This window comes from Ailuropoda melanoleuca, chromosome X, assembly GCF_002007445.2.
Source record: "Ailuropoda melanoleuca isolate Jingjing chromosome X, ASM200744v2, whole genome shotgun sequence".
Lineage (NCBI taxonomy): Eukaryota > Metazoa > Chordata > Mammalia > Carnivora > Ursidae > Ailuropoda > Ailuropoda melanoleuca.
Window position 1 is genome coordinate 97,298,647 of NC_048238.1, and position 16,496 is coordinate 97,315,142.

The 16,496-nt window shown below is 47.2% G+C and overlaps 1 protein-coding gene across 6 annotated transcripts in view; it reads left to right on the forward strand.

The window, feature by feature from the left end:
* Window positions 1-15,676: 15,676 nt before the first annotated feature.
* Window positions 15,677-16,496, forward strand: part of INTS6L (integrator complex subunit 6 like) — a 53,369-nt gene continuing 52,549 nt past the window's right edge. For 5 of the 6 annotated variants that reach the window (XM_019793344.2, XM_011217359.3, XM_002930533.4 and 2 more), the window contains exons 1-2: window positions 15,744-16,162; window positions 16,299-16,376. In XM_019793344.2, coding sequence (XP_019648903.1) covers window positions 16,052-16,162; window positions 16,299-16,376 — 189 coding nt within the window. In that variant the 5' untranslated portion in view covers window positions 15,744-16,051. The other variant, XM_019793345.2, reaches the window with a different exon arrangement.

Sequence of the window (16,496 nt, forward strand, 5' to 3'; positions counted from 1 at the left end):
GACTCCATCTCCACCCCCGCTGTTAGCAACCTAGCCAGGGCTGAGAAGTCCCACCCCGGCCCGATCACGTTGCTTCTCTCTGCTGTCTCCCTATGTTAGACTACATCCTGACCAGGTCACTGCCTTTCCTGTTTTCACTGTTTTTCCCAGCCATGGCTGCACAGTGGGATTGTTTAGGGAGACTTTAAAAATACTGATATGCTGGGCTCCCCTCCCCCAGATACTCAGTTTTAATTGTTCTGGTGTGTGGTTGGGACGGGCAGATATTTTCAGTTCCCAAATGTGCAGCCAAGGTTGAGATACCGCGTTAGGAAGAAGACTGCAAGGCACAACAAGGGTGGACGTCTGTGATTTTTTTAAAGATTTTATTTATTTATTTATTTATTTATTTATTTATTTATTTGAGGGAGAGAGAGTTAGAGAGAGAGAGAGAGGAGGAGGAGGAGGAGCAGAGGGACAGGGAGAAGTGGGGCTCAACGCCAGGACCCTGGGATCACGACCTGAGCCGAAGGCAGACGCTTAACCGACTGAGCCACCCAGGCGCCCTGGGAGAACCAATTTCTTGTTTCATTGATTTTATGTAATTTTTTCCTATTTGAATTTTATTGACTTCTGCTTTTTGTTATTCTCATCCTTTTCCTTGCTTTGGATTTATTTTGCTCTTTTTTCCCCCCTGGGTTCTTTTTTAGTTTGGATTTATTTATTTAGTTGAGAGAGAGAGAGTGTGTGTGCACGTGCAATGCACTTTAGTGGGGGGAGGGGCAGAGGGAGAATGAGAGAATCCTCAAGCAGACTCCCTGCTGAACGTGGAGCCCTAAGGCCTGCTCAATCCCTTGACCCTGAGATCATGACCCAAGCCGAAATCAAGAGTCGGTTGCCTAACTGACTGAGTCACCCAGGGGCCCCTTCTTTTTCCAAGTTCTCAAAGTGGGGGCTTAGATTTGATTTGATTCTTTTCTTTTCTAATGTAAACATTTAGTGCCATAAATTTCCCCTTTAGCACTGCTGAAGCTGGGTTTCAGAAATTGTATGTCGGATTTTCATTTTCATTCAGTTTCAGGAATTTTTAAATTTCCCTTTGAAACTTCTTCTTTGATCTATGGATTATTTAGAATTGTGTTCTGTAGTTTCCAAGTGTTTAAAAGTGTTCCTGTTCACTTTCTCTTCCTAATATCTAGTTTGGTCCCATTGCAGTCAGAGAACAAACTGTGTTGCTTTCAATTCTTTTAAATTTGTTGAGGTTTGTTATATGGCCCCGAGTCTGGTCTGTCTTGGTATCACGTGTCACAGGGACCTGAAAAGAATGTGCATTCTTCTGTGGTTGGGTGGAATAGTCTATAAATTTTGATTAGATCCTTTTGGCTGATGGTTTGGTTCTTCTCTATCTTTGCTGATTTTCTGCCTGGTTTTCCTATCAATTGTTGAGGGACAAGTGTTGAATTTTCTACTAAAATCGTGGATCTATTTTTCCTTTCAGTTCTATCAGGTTTTGCTTCACAAACTTCTCAGCTCTGCCATTTGGTGCATACATATTCAGGATTCTTAGCAGATTAGCTCTTTTATCATTATGTAATGCTCCTCTGTGCCTGATACTTCTCTCTGTTTTGTAGCTTCTGCCTTCCTGTAGGTTATTTGAACATTTATTTTATAATTCCATTTTGAGGTATGTATAGTGTTTTTTTTACGTATCTTTTGGTACAGCTTTGTCGTGGCTGCTCTGGTATCAACATTTTACCAGTTCAGGTGAGTGTAGAAAACATAATTTTAAAAACTCAAAAGATGACAAGTTTTCTAAACCGTGTTTGAGAGTTGAAGCAAAAATGAAAACACTACCTTGGGTTGTCAGTTACCTAAGACAATTATATTATAAGTGGGGGAAGGTCCAGGGAAGCAACGTTTCTGGCTGGGGCGGCCCCTCATTAGTGCTCTGTAGGGACGGTACTTCTGGCTTCTCCTATGGTCTCCACTGATACCTGCTTGGCTGGGAGAGATTGGAATGCTTCGTTACTGCTCCTTACATCCTCTTTGCCGATGTTTGGGAAGGGTGGGTGGTGTGGGGTGCCCTATATTCCAGCACTAGTGGTGGTGAAGTCCTAACTCTTCACTAGGCCTTTTCCTCTCCACCCTAGCTGCGGGGTGAGGCTGCTCTGTGACAGCCTCTTGAAGGGGGAGTCTGGGTTCTACACTGGGACTTCAGTGGCATGGCTGGGTTGAGGCCACAGTACTTTCCGTGGAGTTTGGCTGGAGTAGAGTGGTTGCTGTCTAAAAGGTTTCTGTCTTGCTAGGCTGCCCCTCTCCTTGGTCTTGGGCTAGAGAGAGCTTGGGGCTTTTCTGTCTGTGCCTTTTGGCATTCGGGGTTGCCAGCTTCTCCAGCACCCAGTGCAGATAGAATTCACTGCTGTCGAGTTCCTTGCGTCCCGAGTTTTGTCCTCCACCTGTCTTTTCCTTCCCACCTTTCAGTGTCTTCTTGGGTTTGTTTTACAAGTAATGTCCAGACTTTTTAGCTATACTTCGTGGGAGGACAGGGGAAAGCACCTCTACTCGATCTTTCTGGAAACAGAAGTCTGCAGATAGGTTTTGAAATTCAGAATTTGGGGGCTTTGAAGATGGCAGTGTGAGGTGCAGTGGTTCTCACACTTGAGTGTGCATCAGAATTGCCTGGAGGGCTTGTTAAAGCTCGGTTTTCTAGGTGCGCCCCCCAGATATTCGGATTGGTTACATGTGGGGTTGGGCTTGGAAATGTGTTTTTCTTCAGGGACTGCATCAAAGACCATTCCCTTAGGGATATCTTTTTAGTGACTCTCTCAACTCTGGCTTCTCATTAGGCTCACCTATGAGCTCAATTAAAAAAAAATGTCCAGCCCCACCTATCCCCCACCCCTCAGATGCTTTTCTCCCGTTGGTCTGAGATGAGACCTGGAAATTTGGTAGTTTTGAAGGCTTCCCAGACCTTATTCATAATAGCCAAAAACTGGAAATAACCCATACATGCCCCACCTGAAGAATGGATCATCGAAATGCGTTATACCCGTACAATGGAACAACATTCAGCCCTGGAAAGGAATGAAGTGCTGGTCTATGCTACAGCATAGGTGAACCTTGAAAACATTATGTAAAGCAAAAGAAGTCAGGCACAAAGGGCCACCCACATATTATGATTATGATACCGTTTATATGTAATGTCAGAAATAGGCAAATCCATAGAGCCAGAACTTAAATTAGTGGTTGTCAGGGCTGGTGATATGGGGAAGAAATGGTGAGTGACTGCTAAAGGCCACGGGGTTTCCTTTTGGGGTTGATTAAATGTTCTGGAATTAGACCTTAGTGATGGTTGCAGGATTTTGTGAATGTACTAAAATCCACTGAATTGCACTCTTTAAAAGGATGCATTTTATGGCATGTGAATTCTATCTATTCCTCCTACATGATACCCAGTATGTTCCAATGCCTGGAATAATGCCTCACATGAAGTTACAAATGCGGACAGGAGTCACAGACATTTGTAAACATCTAGGTATAGCATTTGTATTTATTTCTGTACGTCACAAATGTAGTGTCCTAAACTTGTCTGATTAGAAGACTCACCTGAGAGCATGTTAAAAATACAGAGTTCTAGGGGCACCTGGTTGCTCAGTGGGTGGAGCATGTGACTTGATCTCAGAGCTGTGCGTTCGAGCCCCATGTTGCATGTAGAGATTACTCTGAAAAATGCATAAAAAATTAAAACATATATAGAGTTCCAGACTCCTTTGGTGAGGATTTCTGGGTTATAATCAAATTCAGGTCGGGGGCAGTGCCTGAGTATCTGTTCTTTTAATAAGACCTGGAGTGATTTTGTTGTTTGGCAAGGTTGGTAAACACCATCTCTCTCTCTCTCTCTCTCTTTTTTAAATAAAACTTCCTTTTTATTAAATTTTTTTTTAAATTGAAGTACAGTTGATACGGAATGTTACATTAGTCCCAGGTGTACAACAATAGTGATTCGACAAGTCTATACATTATGCTTTGCTCCCCACAACGAACAAAACACCATCTTAAGTGAAGGGAAGCCAATGAAGGTTTTTTCTCTTTTAATTGAGAATTGTTATTTTCTGAAATGTCTCATTGTTTCAGTAGCTTATTAGAATAGAGTTAATTTAATCAGAATTTTGATTTACCACACGTTTGCCAAAGAGCTATTCAGTACCCTTATATGTGAGCTATGTTAAACAATGGGAAATGGGCCGTGTATTTGTAAAGCCCATTTGATGCTGAGTCTAATTATGTCTCTGTAGTTGGTTCCCACAGTTAGCAGATGTGAATTGATGTCAACTGTAGATTTCTAACTGCTTGCTCATTGTTTCCCTGTCTTGTTCCTTTTTTCTTTTATCCATGCATAGCACATTTCTAACATTTACATCATTTATGCAGTGTTTCTCAAAATGGAAAATATCTTTCCTGACAGTATTAAACACAATTTTTTTAACTATAAGGGAAAAAAAATTAAAGTTCTCCAGACTTGCTTACTTCCCAGAAAGAACTTCTGTTAATGCCATGTTATATATACTTCCAGACATTTTATGCATATCTACAGAAATGGAATTATACTATGCCTTCTGTCTTTTTCACTTTGGTGAACATCTTCTCATGACAGTGCTTTCGAGAGCTACCTTGTCCATATTAATGGCTATATGGTGCAAATTTATATGGCGCTGTTTGGGCTAGAGTGGTACGTGGCTGAAAATTGGTCCAACCCCATTAGAAGGACAATCTTGCATTCCCTATCAGTATTTAAATTGTCCACACCCTATGATCCAGTGGTCACATATCCAGGATTCCAACCACTTCAACTGAAATAGCACAAGTGCATCAAGACATTTGCACAACAATACTCATTGCAGCGCTAGTTGGTAGCAAAATGTAGAAACAACCAAATGTTTTTCAATAGGGAAATGGTTAAATAAATGATGGTGGAGTATACTGTGTAACTCTTGAAATGAATGAAGTAGATCTGCATGTGCTGTCATGGAAAGATAACCAGGAAGCAATGTTAGGTAAAAAAGCAAAATTGAAAAAAAAAAAAAAGCAAAATTAACACATATACCTCTGTGTGTGTGTGTATATTTTTATATACCTGGGAGACCTAGAATCACATACCTAGAATACCATGCACCCTTAGAAAAATGTCTGGAATACAACAGCATTTTTATTGTATTGTATTGTGTTGTGTTGTATTGTATTGTGCTGTGACAAATCTGTATTGTAATAAATCTGAATTTATTACAATGAACAAGCAAAATGTAATTTCTCTAAGTATAGATATATTCGGAATATATGTCTATTTGGAATATACAAATTGCAGCTGGAATTGTATAATTCCATGTGGAAGCTGTGCTTTTGTGAAAGTTGGCAGTTTTTGAGGAGTTTGAACATGATTCGGCCTGGGCTTTAGGTTAATCTGGAAAGACAAGCACCAAGGGAAAGGACAGATGGCAGAGACACCCTAGAAAGGAAAATCTATGGGACCGAAAGGCTAATTGTATGCAAATGGAGAGCTCAGTCGCTGAAAGAACATGGGGATACCAATTGCCTGGGTAGGGAAGCTAGAGAAGGAATTTTTTAAATTTTGTTTTATTTTAAGTAAGCTCCACACTCAATGTGGGGCTTGAACTCACAACCCTGAGATTAAGAGTTGCCTGCTCTACTGACTGAGCCAGCCAGGCGCCCCACTAGAGGAGTAATTTTGAAGGGGAAATTGTCACTTCAGAGTCTAGACAGATGTGTCAGTTATCTGTTGCAGCAAAGTAAGTTCCCCCAAAACTTAGTGACTTAAAATAACAATAATCACGTATCATCTGTATGGTTTCTGTGGTTGGGGAATTCAGACTAGGCACACTAAGGGAAACTTGTTTCTGTCCCATGATGTCTGCGCCCTCAGCTGGAAGATTCAGAAGCCAGGAGCTAGAATCATCAGGAGTGGCTTTCTCATTCACATGTCTGAAGATCGATGCTGGTGTTGGCTGGGGCCTAGCTGGGACTGTCTGCCAGAATGCCAACGTGTGGCCTCTTTGTGTGGCTTCCTCACAACATGGTGACTGAGTTCCAAGAAGGAGCATCCTGACAGATCAAGAGAGAGCACACGCCTGTGTGGGAGAGGTCCAGGTGGAAGCCATATTGCCTTTATGACCTTGCCTTGGACATCTCCCAGCACTGCTTTCACTGCATGCCATTGGCCAGTGCAGTCACAAGCCCACATCCCCAGATTCAAGGGCAGGAAGCATAGACCTTATCTCACAGTGGGAAGAATGCTAGCCACATTGTACGAGCACATGGGTGAGATCCATAGGTGTGGCCATCTTTGGAAAATACAATCTTTCACACCTACATCATACCTTAAGGTGAATTAGACTATTAATGTCTCAATGGATTATCACTTTCACAGAGCTCTGTATTTAACTAAGAACCCCATAGTCCCCCATGCCTTGACCTAAATGAATAAGTCACTAAATGTGGGGAGGCTACATCATTAAAGGTGGGAGGCATGATTTGAGGAAGAGTGCTTTAGTCTAATATAAAAGGCTTAATAAAAAAATAAAAAAGACTCAAAGGTCTTGAACACGGCACACAAGGTTCTCTATGATCCGGCCCTTGCCTAATTTTTGAGTTTAATTCTTACAATTATTCCTACATTCACACTTTAAATACAAGGTATGCCAAATTTCTAGAAGTTCATCAAACATACTATCTTGGGTTGGGTTCCCCAGAAGCAGAGCCTGAGTGAGACAAGAATCTGGGTGTTTCCAATTTACTGAGGGAGAGCTCTCAGGAAGAAGGGAATGAGGAAAGCACCATGGGGCAGGGAATGGGGCTAAGCAAGGATGCGGTCTCGTTTGGAGTCTGGCTCTGGCCACATCCTGGATCACTATGAAGTGTGAGTGACGCCACAAGGTGATCCCATTCTGAGGCAAGGGTGAGGTGGGCAGGGTGCCCACATGCCATAGTGCCTAACCTCTGGGCCAACGTGGCTCTCACCCCTCAGGGCAACTTTCCAGAGAAGGGAGAGAGGCTGTGAGCCTTTAGCAGCCCACATTCATAGCCGCTGTGGGATGGATGCACTGGTCACGTCAAAGGCCATCATGCACATTAATCTGTTTCAAGACCTCAGACCCTGGCTTGTACTAGTCCTTTATCCTGGAATACAACCGCCTCTTTTCTTTGTCACGGATACCACCTCCTCCAGGAGGCTTTCCCTGATAACTAGCTGGCTACACCCTACCCTTCCGCGTTCACATAAAACCCTACATGACTCTCCTCGTAACTCAGCATTTACCACGTTGTACTGAAAGTATCTGGTTCTATAACCAGCCTCCCCCATGAAGTAGACACTCACCAAGGCAGGAACCATGTCCTGTCCATCTTTTTGCCTGAAGCAGTTAGCAGAGTCCCAGGCGGAGCTGGCCTAAATAAACATCTGGTGAATTGAACACCAGGGAAGTGACTTCTTAAGGTGGTAGTGCAGGGCCAGCCAGCTCTGCTGTCGAGAGCCCTTCCACCCCCAGGTAGCAGGAGGGAAAAATGGGAAATCTAGTTAATATATCTGTGACAAATGAAGTGATTTATGACAAACAAACTAGCTATAGGGCTTCTCCCTACACCTAAGTACAAATATTGTCCTACTATTGTTGCATTTTAAAGAATATGTTGTTTAAAAAAAAATAGTGGGGGCGCCTGGGTGGCTCAGTCAGTTAAGCATCTGTCTTCGGCCCAGTCATGATCCCAGGGTCCTGGGATCGAGCCCCGTTTTGGGCTCCCTGATAAGTGGGGAGTCTGCTTCTCCTTTTCCCTCTGCCCCTCCCCCCACTCTTGTGCTCACTCTCAAATAAATAAATAAAATCTTAAAAATTAAAATTTGAAAAATAGTGTTACGATGAGGAGGGCAAAATGATGAAATCTCTGCTTTAGCAGGAAAGGAAGTAGTTTTTTTAAGTGGCTACGGCTTGGTGTAAGCTGCTGAAGAATTCCTCACAGCCCTAATCCTCCCCAGAGGTCAAAAAGGGAAACTGAAGGTCTGTCAGTCCTATCGGATCCTCAGATGCAAAGGGCCTGAGTGGAGGGATAAGGAGAGAGATGAACTTGAGTAATGTCTATAAGGTAAAAGCTCCCTGGGACTCCCGGGCCTGGTGGATGCAGGGGACGGCAGAGGCGGAGGGCTCCAGGGTGCTGGAGGCAGGAGAGGCCAGGGCGGGCTGCCCTGCTGCTGGGCCTGGGGTCCCTGGGCGTGTGGTGCGCGGCCCGGGAGCACCACAGACAGAGTGAGGATGCTCCTGCCTTGCGACTTTCTGACTGAGGTTCCACAGGATGGGGGAATGGGGCGGCGGCCTCCAGGCGGTGAGGTGGAAGGAGGGGAACACCCCAGAAGATCCCAGGCCCTCAGCCCAGAGGCTCCTACGCCCTGCCTGGCGACAGGAAGTTACCCAAGTGGCAAAACCCGCTGGGGAGCTTGTCTGGGGGCTGCCCTGGGCCAAATTTCATCACCAGCTATTTTTACTTTTAGCTTCCGCCAACTCTCAGAGTACCCGGGTCTATAAATGTCTGTCCGACTGGCTGTGTCTGAGCCCAGGGCAGAAGGGAGCAGCTGACAAGGCCCGTGCTAGGCCCCTGTGCCGGGCAATCCACTGCCCTCGACTGGCAGAGGCCTGGCTCTCAGACGCCCCGGGGTTACCTCACCGGCCCTCCTGCCATCAGGTTTCACAAAGAAGGTTCCCGGGGCCCGGGTAAATCAACAGGTATCGGGAGGCAGAGCACAGCAAAGCCAGATCCCACACGACCTCATAGGCTGGGTTATGGCAGGCCAGTCTTTGGGGGATGAGAGGCCAGTCTCCATGCGGGTGGTGCTGCCTGGGCCGGGTGGACTGCTCACACCCTCCTCTCTCTGGCCCCTCTGCGTCCTGCTGGTGAGCTGGTCCCTGCTGGGCTGCCTCTCATACGTGTCTGGGCTCTCTGGCCCTCCACTCATACCCTCTCATCCCGCTATTGTTCCTGCAGAGTGGGGAAGGAGTGCTTGGGCTCTGGGGTCGGGCGGCCGACCAGCTGAGGGACTCTGGTTTCCTCCCCTGGCACGATGGGATGAGAAGGCCTCACCTCGCAGGAATGCTGCCCTGAGACGTGGTGGGCAAAGCACCAAGCACCTTGTGTGGCACGTAGTGAGTACTTCAGAAACAAAGCACCCACAACTCTGATGTATTCCCCCCAAACCTGCCAGAGTGGGGCAGCATCTCCTCCCTCGGAGGCTTATTTTTATCCTTTCTTAGGCCAGCTTGCCTCCTACTTACACTTGGGTGTCCCTCCTTTATTTCCTCCACAGCATTTGTCTCACGCGCTAGGTATTTACTTGTTTATTTATTCTCCATTCCTGAGGGCAGGGATTTTGGCCCTTCTTGCCCACCGATGTCTGTGTAGCTCCTGGAACAAGGCCTGGTGCATAGTAGATGTTTAATAAACATTTGTTGGCTGAGCCACCCCCAAATGCCATCTTTTCCTTCATCCCCAGTCTCAGTGGATGGCCCCACAGTTGCCCTGTTGCCCAAGCCAGAATACTGGCCCTCCTCGGCTCCTTTCTTTTCCTCACACCCACATTCCATCAATGTATAAGACCTGATTATCCTACCACCTAAGGGTCCCTTGCACCCATGCGCTTCCCCTCATCCCCTTGTGAGCATGACAGGCTGACCCACCTAGAATAAAGAAAGAGATACCTAATTTGTCTCCTGGATTCCATGTTTGCCCTCATCTAACCCATTCTTCCAAGCTGAAGACAGAACGATAGTACCCAAACATAATCCCTCAGTGGTGCCTCATGGCTCCCAGAATGAAAGTCCAACTCCCCTGGCAGGACCTACCAGGCCCCACATGGCCCGGCTCCCGCTCACTTCTGCGAGCTCATCTCCAGCCACCTCTGTTCCCATCCTGCTCCCCTGCTCTCCCTCCCCTTTAATACAGAACTTCCTTTGTTTTTCTACTGGGTCTCTTTCTATGTCTCTCACCATCTTGCCCACCTCACCATTCCCTGACTAGAACGCTCTCCCTTGTCCCCTTGTGCCATGCCTCACCTCCACCAGCCGTCCTTCTCCAGGCTACTTTGTTTCTTGTGTGTCAGCTTCAAAGTCATCTCCACGGGGAATCTTCTCCGTGTGTCCCCCAGACCTCTCTCTCCACGCCCTCTAGAGCGTATGCTCCTTCCCCGGGGGCCCATGACTACACGCTTTGCCTCTCTCCCAGCACTTCACAGACACCACGTCTACTCTTTGGGTCATTTTCCACACTAGAATGTCACCTGCATGGGCATGGACTGTACCTGTTCTCGCTTTGGTTTAACACTGACCTAGAGCTTACTCTGTGCTAAGCCCTTCTAGAAAATCTTCACAAATATTCATTCATCTGTTCCTTGTAACAGTCATAGGAGGCATGACCCTATTGCCGTTCTCCAGACAATGAAGCTGAAGCAGAGAGAGGTCAAGTAGCTTGCCCAGGGTCACAGAGCTAGCTGACAGCAGACCTGGGATTTGAACCCCCAAATCCAAGCTCTAAACCCCTGCAATAGACTTTTTTCCCTTGTTCACCAAGGGATTCTCGTTGCCTGCCATATAGCAGGTGCGCCAAGAATTATTTGGAAAAAAGAAAGAATGCATGAACACCAACAGGGGAAATAGCCAAGTCTTCTGTGGGGCAGTGGGGGGAGGGAAAAGAGGTAGCCGCAGACGGAGACAGCGAGTGAGTTTAGGAGTCCGAGGAGTTGAAAGCAAGTCTTCCAAGGGGTAAGGAAGATGCCAATAGAAGTGGCAGGTGACGAAAGAAAAGCTGGCCTGGGACGAGGAGTTCAGAAAGGCAGGTGACAGGTAACTCCACAGCTGACAAAGGAAAATATAAAACAGACTGTTGGATCTGGCCAGGAGCTGGCCCCTGGGGACCTCGGGGCAGTTTCCAAAGAGTGCCGGGAAGAGAAAGCAGACTGCATGGGCCAGCCAAGGAGGGAGTGGGAGCGGGAGCAACCCGACAGATCTTACTCCCCTCTGAGCCATGACTGGGTGGGACTCAGGAACGGGGAGTAATCAGGATAAGTAAGGTCTTTTTGTCAAGATGCCAAGGTGATTAGGGCCTGCTTAAAGGCAAGAGGCAACAAATCTTTGGAGAGTCAGACCAGCTTTCCCCAAAACAAGGATGGACTGCACCCCACACCACGGCCAATGCCAGGAAATATAAACATGGGACAAAGCGTGCTAACATTTGGTGTGAGGGGAGTGAAGGCCAGGAGAGCAGTGCTTGGGAGGAACTTTTATCCCGAGAGCTGTCTGGTAACCCCAGACGTGAGGTAGAAAGGTCTGGAATGGGAGGAGTATGGTGAGGCATTAAAGTGAATTGATTTAGAGGCTACCAGTGAACGAAAAGCAGATAAAGGGCAGAGACATGAAGAGGAAAGAGGAACCTATTTTCAAGCTCTAGCGAGTTCAAACAGCATGAGAAAAGCAGAAAGAAGACAGGACGGTTAGTGCAGGTCACACAGCTACCATGAACAAAGCATCCTGTTACCTGCAGAGGGCTGGCAGCGAAAATGGGCCTGACATCGGAAAGCAGGCGGGGAGAGGGTTTAGCTGAGGGAGGCAAACAGTGAGCAGTGGCCCAAAGAAGAGTCGCTGAGGAAGGAAGCCTGCGTAGAACCACAGGGAAGCAGCAGGGTTTTTGGTTGGTTGGTGGGTTGGTTGGTTGGTTGGTTGGTTGGTTGGTTGGCGGGGCAGGGTGGGGATAATCAGCTCAAGGGCTTGGCCCGAAGGGGCCCACTGGTGCCCAAACCCCAAAGGGACAGGGAGCTGTCCTGCTTGGTTGGAAGGTGGTAGGCAGGGGCCAATAAGGCAGGCCCACGAAGACAACGAAGGAAGGGAGAGCCAACAATTTCTTTCAACAACCATTTGCTGAGCCAGGCATTGGTTATAGGCTCTGCCTGCTCTCCAGGACTTGACATTCCAGAAGGGGGCAAAGCCAAGGCACAAATTAACCTATAACCTGAGGGGGCTGATGATCCAGAGCAGAAAAAGATGGAGAAAGGGCTCTGAGGGGGCGGGGTTAGTGTTGATGTGTGCCAAAGAAATGCAATAAAGGGGTCTACGCACGTGCCACCATGACAAGCCCTTTACTTTCCTCCAGGAAGTGAGGAAGAGAGGTTTCATGCTGAGGGCTGGGGGTTTGGTTCGATCTGGATAAGCCAATAAATCCACTAGATGGTTATTTTTTTATATATATATATTGTCACTTTCGTGTTTTATAATGAGACACAGACAGTTTTCAGATTCTATGTTTACATCATTTCAATTCCATTTGCCCTTATGCTGAGAAAGATCGATAATGTGCCCTGGGAGGCGACAAAAAACCCCACAAAAAGGCATTTACGTGCACAGGGAGCACAGGCTAAGGACGGTGCTGTGGGGCCAGCATGCCCTCTACCTCGGGAGCTTGGCCTGCTGGAAGTATGTGCTTCCCCAGTACTGGGAAAGCATTTCTGAAAACTGTTTCAACAGTATTCACCTGGCAGGGATTGTTTTGAACACTCTGTATGTCATTTTGTAACATAATCTCTTAGCTGATTGTAAAAGTAGGGCACACTCACTGTAGACAAGTTGGGGAGGAAAACATAAAGATTTTTTTTGCCATCTCAAAATGCCATTGGTGAATTGGGGCATAGTTCTGTCTATCTACCTACCGACCTATCTATCATATATAATATAATATGATATATGTTTATAATTAATATATTTATTACTATAGGTAAATGTTTTTATATAGACACAAATGCATAAATAAGGAGTGTGATATGCCTCAATTCACAAATGATAATTATATATCAATGTATTATAAAATATATTAAAATGTAAAATATACAATATATTTTATATATATGATATAAACTCCTAATAGGAAATATTTTTAAAAGACTTATTTATTTATTTGAGAGAGAAAATGAGTGCGCACACGCGTGTGTGTGTGTGTGTGTGAGAGTGGGGGAGGGGCAGCGGGAGAGGGGGAGAGAGAATCTCCTGCAGACTCCCCCCTGAGCATGAAGCCTGGCTTGGGGGCTTGATCTCACCACCCTGAGAACATGACCTGAGCTGAAATTAACAGTCAGATGCTCAGGCCCCCCCTTAATTGGAAATCTTGTACTTCTTCAACCAAAGCATAGTCTAAGCAACCAATCAACCCCATGCATTGATCTCGAGGTCTGAAAGTGGTGTATTATTACTTGGAGTTGACGCTAACAAAACTGTGAGCTAGGCAAAGTTTGTTTCTAGGTAGCAATCCCACCCCCACCTAATGCTAGGCGGAATTCGTAGATGACCCCCACTATCTCCACCCCCTGGGGTTACTTCCTGTATAATCTCTCCTTGAGTGTGGATAAGACCCATGACTTGCTTCTAGTCAACTGAATATGGCAAAGGTGACGGATGTCACTCACAGTTAAGTTACATTATGTCAGGCTACGTCTTAGCAGATGGGAGCAAGCAGTGTCCCTGAAGGGCCTGAAGAAGCAGCCTATGGAGGGGGCCACGTGGTGGGGAGCTGCACCCACGGGTAGACCTTAGGGTGGCCTTCAGCCAAAAGACAGCCATAGGGAAAGGAATTCTGCCTCTGTCATCCTGACTGAGTTTGGAAGCAGATTCTTTCCCAGGTGAGTCTCCAGATGAAAACCCAGCCTGGCCCACATCTTGACTGCAGCCTTTGAGACCAAGCGAGAATCTGCCTGCTCCATGCCCAGATCCCTGAGTCATGGCAAGTGTCAGGCAATAAATATGCATGTTGTTTTGAGCCGCTGACTCTGTGGTAATTTTTTCTGATGCCCCAACCAGTCCTGCACTTTTAGTGCCCTGGCTCATGTAGACATTGCCTCTGTCCAACCATATTTGTATCAGAATGGAAATGGAAGCTTCTAGTGCCTTTTTCATCCTGATTTCCTTATTAATTCCCACCGGCTGTATGCCACCAGACCGGCCTGAAATGCCCAAGCATATTGCTATCACTGGCTGAATTTTTGTTCATACTATTCCTTCCCACCCAGAATCCCTCCCTTCTGCCTCTGTGCCCCATCCATGAAACCTTCTGAACTTCTAGACTACTGGACCATTGCCTCTGTTGCACTTTTTACTTGCATTGCTTGTTTGTCCCTGGTTCAAATACTGCCATGTGGCCTCTTCTGGAATCTTATTTTTCTGAAAATGTTATTGAATGTGTATGTAGGTATATGTATATTACAAAGAACATATATAATATATATTACAAAAAACATATGAAATGGTAAAAGCTCATTGAAGCTCAAGGATTCCATGTTGTTTATAGTATACTGCTGGGAATCACACCTCTGTATTTAAAAGTTGTGTTACATGAAGTACTCAGCCAAGCGTGGTTGGCTCCCTCCTGTGCCTCTCCATAGAGCCGGACCTGAGAATATTCCTTAAAAAAAAGATTTTATTTATTTATTTGACAGAAAGATAGAGAGAGCCAGAGAGCAGAAGCGGGGTGGGGGGATGGCAGAGGGAGAAGGAGAAGCAGGCTCCACTCCTGGTTGAGCACGGAGTCTGTTGGGGGGCTCATTCCAAGGACCCTGGGATCATGACCTGAGACAAAGGCAGACACTTAACCATCTGAGCCACCCAGGCACCCCTATTTTATTTTTTTAAAGATTTTATTTATTTATTTGAGAGAGAGTGAACACACAAGTAGGGGGGAGAGGCAAAGGGAGAGGGAGAAGCAGACTCCCGACTGAGCAGGGAGCCCAATGCGGGGACGAGCCGAAGACAGAGGCTTAACCGACTGAGCCACACAGGCGCCTCCCCCTTTTTAAAGAGAGAATATTCCTCATTGTTGCCCTAATTCCAGCAAGCTGCACTTTCCCTCACTGAAAATGGAATATAATGCCATCTACCATCATTGTTTCAAAGATTAAATAAAGCTAACGTGGATGCCTGGCACTTCATAGGTACTCAATAAACGTGAGCTGAATCAGAATCTAGGTTGGCAAACCTCCCATGTGTAAAGGCTGTGCAGACGCAACCATGGGTGGAATTATCATTGGCAGGCCAATACTTAAAAAGCTCAATGAAACTGAAGAAGCTTGTGCATTCAAACGGCCGGTTTAGGTAACTGTGCTTAAGCTTTAGTTTTCTTTCTAAGTGGATATAAGTGGAATGCAAGGCCAGCAACCGCCTTACAAATACTGATCAAGAGCGGGGAGGCATCGAAAGGAATGCGAGTAGGTCTTGCCAGGAAAGAAGTTTGCTGCTTCTGAAATGTTTTGGTCTTAGCCACTGGCAGGATTGATCGATTGCAGTTAGCAGAGCGTTTTCTGTGCAGCCTGTCCAAGCATCTGCTTCTGTAGTGCTGCGCAACTGTTGCTCCAATTCACTCTCCCTTTCGAATCATCATCTCTGAAGAGCCAGGGAAAACCCTTCAAACCGCCCTAAGTATCCTAACAGCTTTCAAGTCCCTTAAAGGAGGGTCCTTAACATTTCCCCTTACCCCCTGCCTGGGTTCAAACTTCAACTCCCAGGGTTCGCCCAAGTCCCTCCCCTTGCCCTGTCATCTGATGAATATGCAAATACCACATAATTGGCAGCCAATGGCGTGGGTTCTGGTCACATGGTGCCCATGGTAGGTGAGCGGACAGAAGTTGTGTGTCGGTGAACAGAGACAGCTCTCAGTCTGGGGCGAGCGCCTGAGTGAGCGTGGACGGATGCTTGGGCAGTAGTCCCTGTGGCGGCGGCGGCGGCACTAGTGGTGGCAGAGGAGGGGAAGGGGGAGGGCCCCGAGGGCTACACACGCTCACACTTTCAAGTTCCCTTGGAGGGAGAGGAGGTGGGGCTGCAGAAAGAGGAGGCCAGAAGCAGTTCCATCCGTCCCGTCCCGTCTCCCCCTTTTCCTCTTGCTCCCTGCACCCTGGCTCTGCGAGAGTTGAGGGTTCGGGTGGTAGTCCGCGGCAGTGAGGGCAAAAGGGTCAGGAGAGTGGGCAGCGGAGCCAGGGGTGCGGGGGAAGATGCCCATCCTGCTGTTCCTCATAGACACGTCCGCCTCTATGAACCAGCGCACTGACTTGGGCACCTCTTATTTGGACATTGCCAAAGGCGCTGTGGAGTTATTCTTGAAGGTAAAGGGAGGGGAGATCTGGGGAGAGCTCCCGAGGGATGGGGGTGGTGGTGGATCTAGGTGCTTCTGTAACGTCCGTATCGCCCCCTCCTCCCTCCTTCCCTTCGCGGCCCCCTCCGTCATCCCTCGTCACGCAGCTGCGCGCCCGGGACCCGGCCAGCCGCGGAGACAGGTACATGCTGGTCACCTACGACGAACCCCCGTACTGCATCAAGGTAAAGGGGCCATCGAGGGCGTGGGCGGGCGGGAAGTGGGAGCCAGGCGCCCAGGGCTGCCGTCCCCTGCCCCCGCCCGAGGCGGTGCTGCGGTGCCCGGCGGAGCGCGCGGGCTGGGCG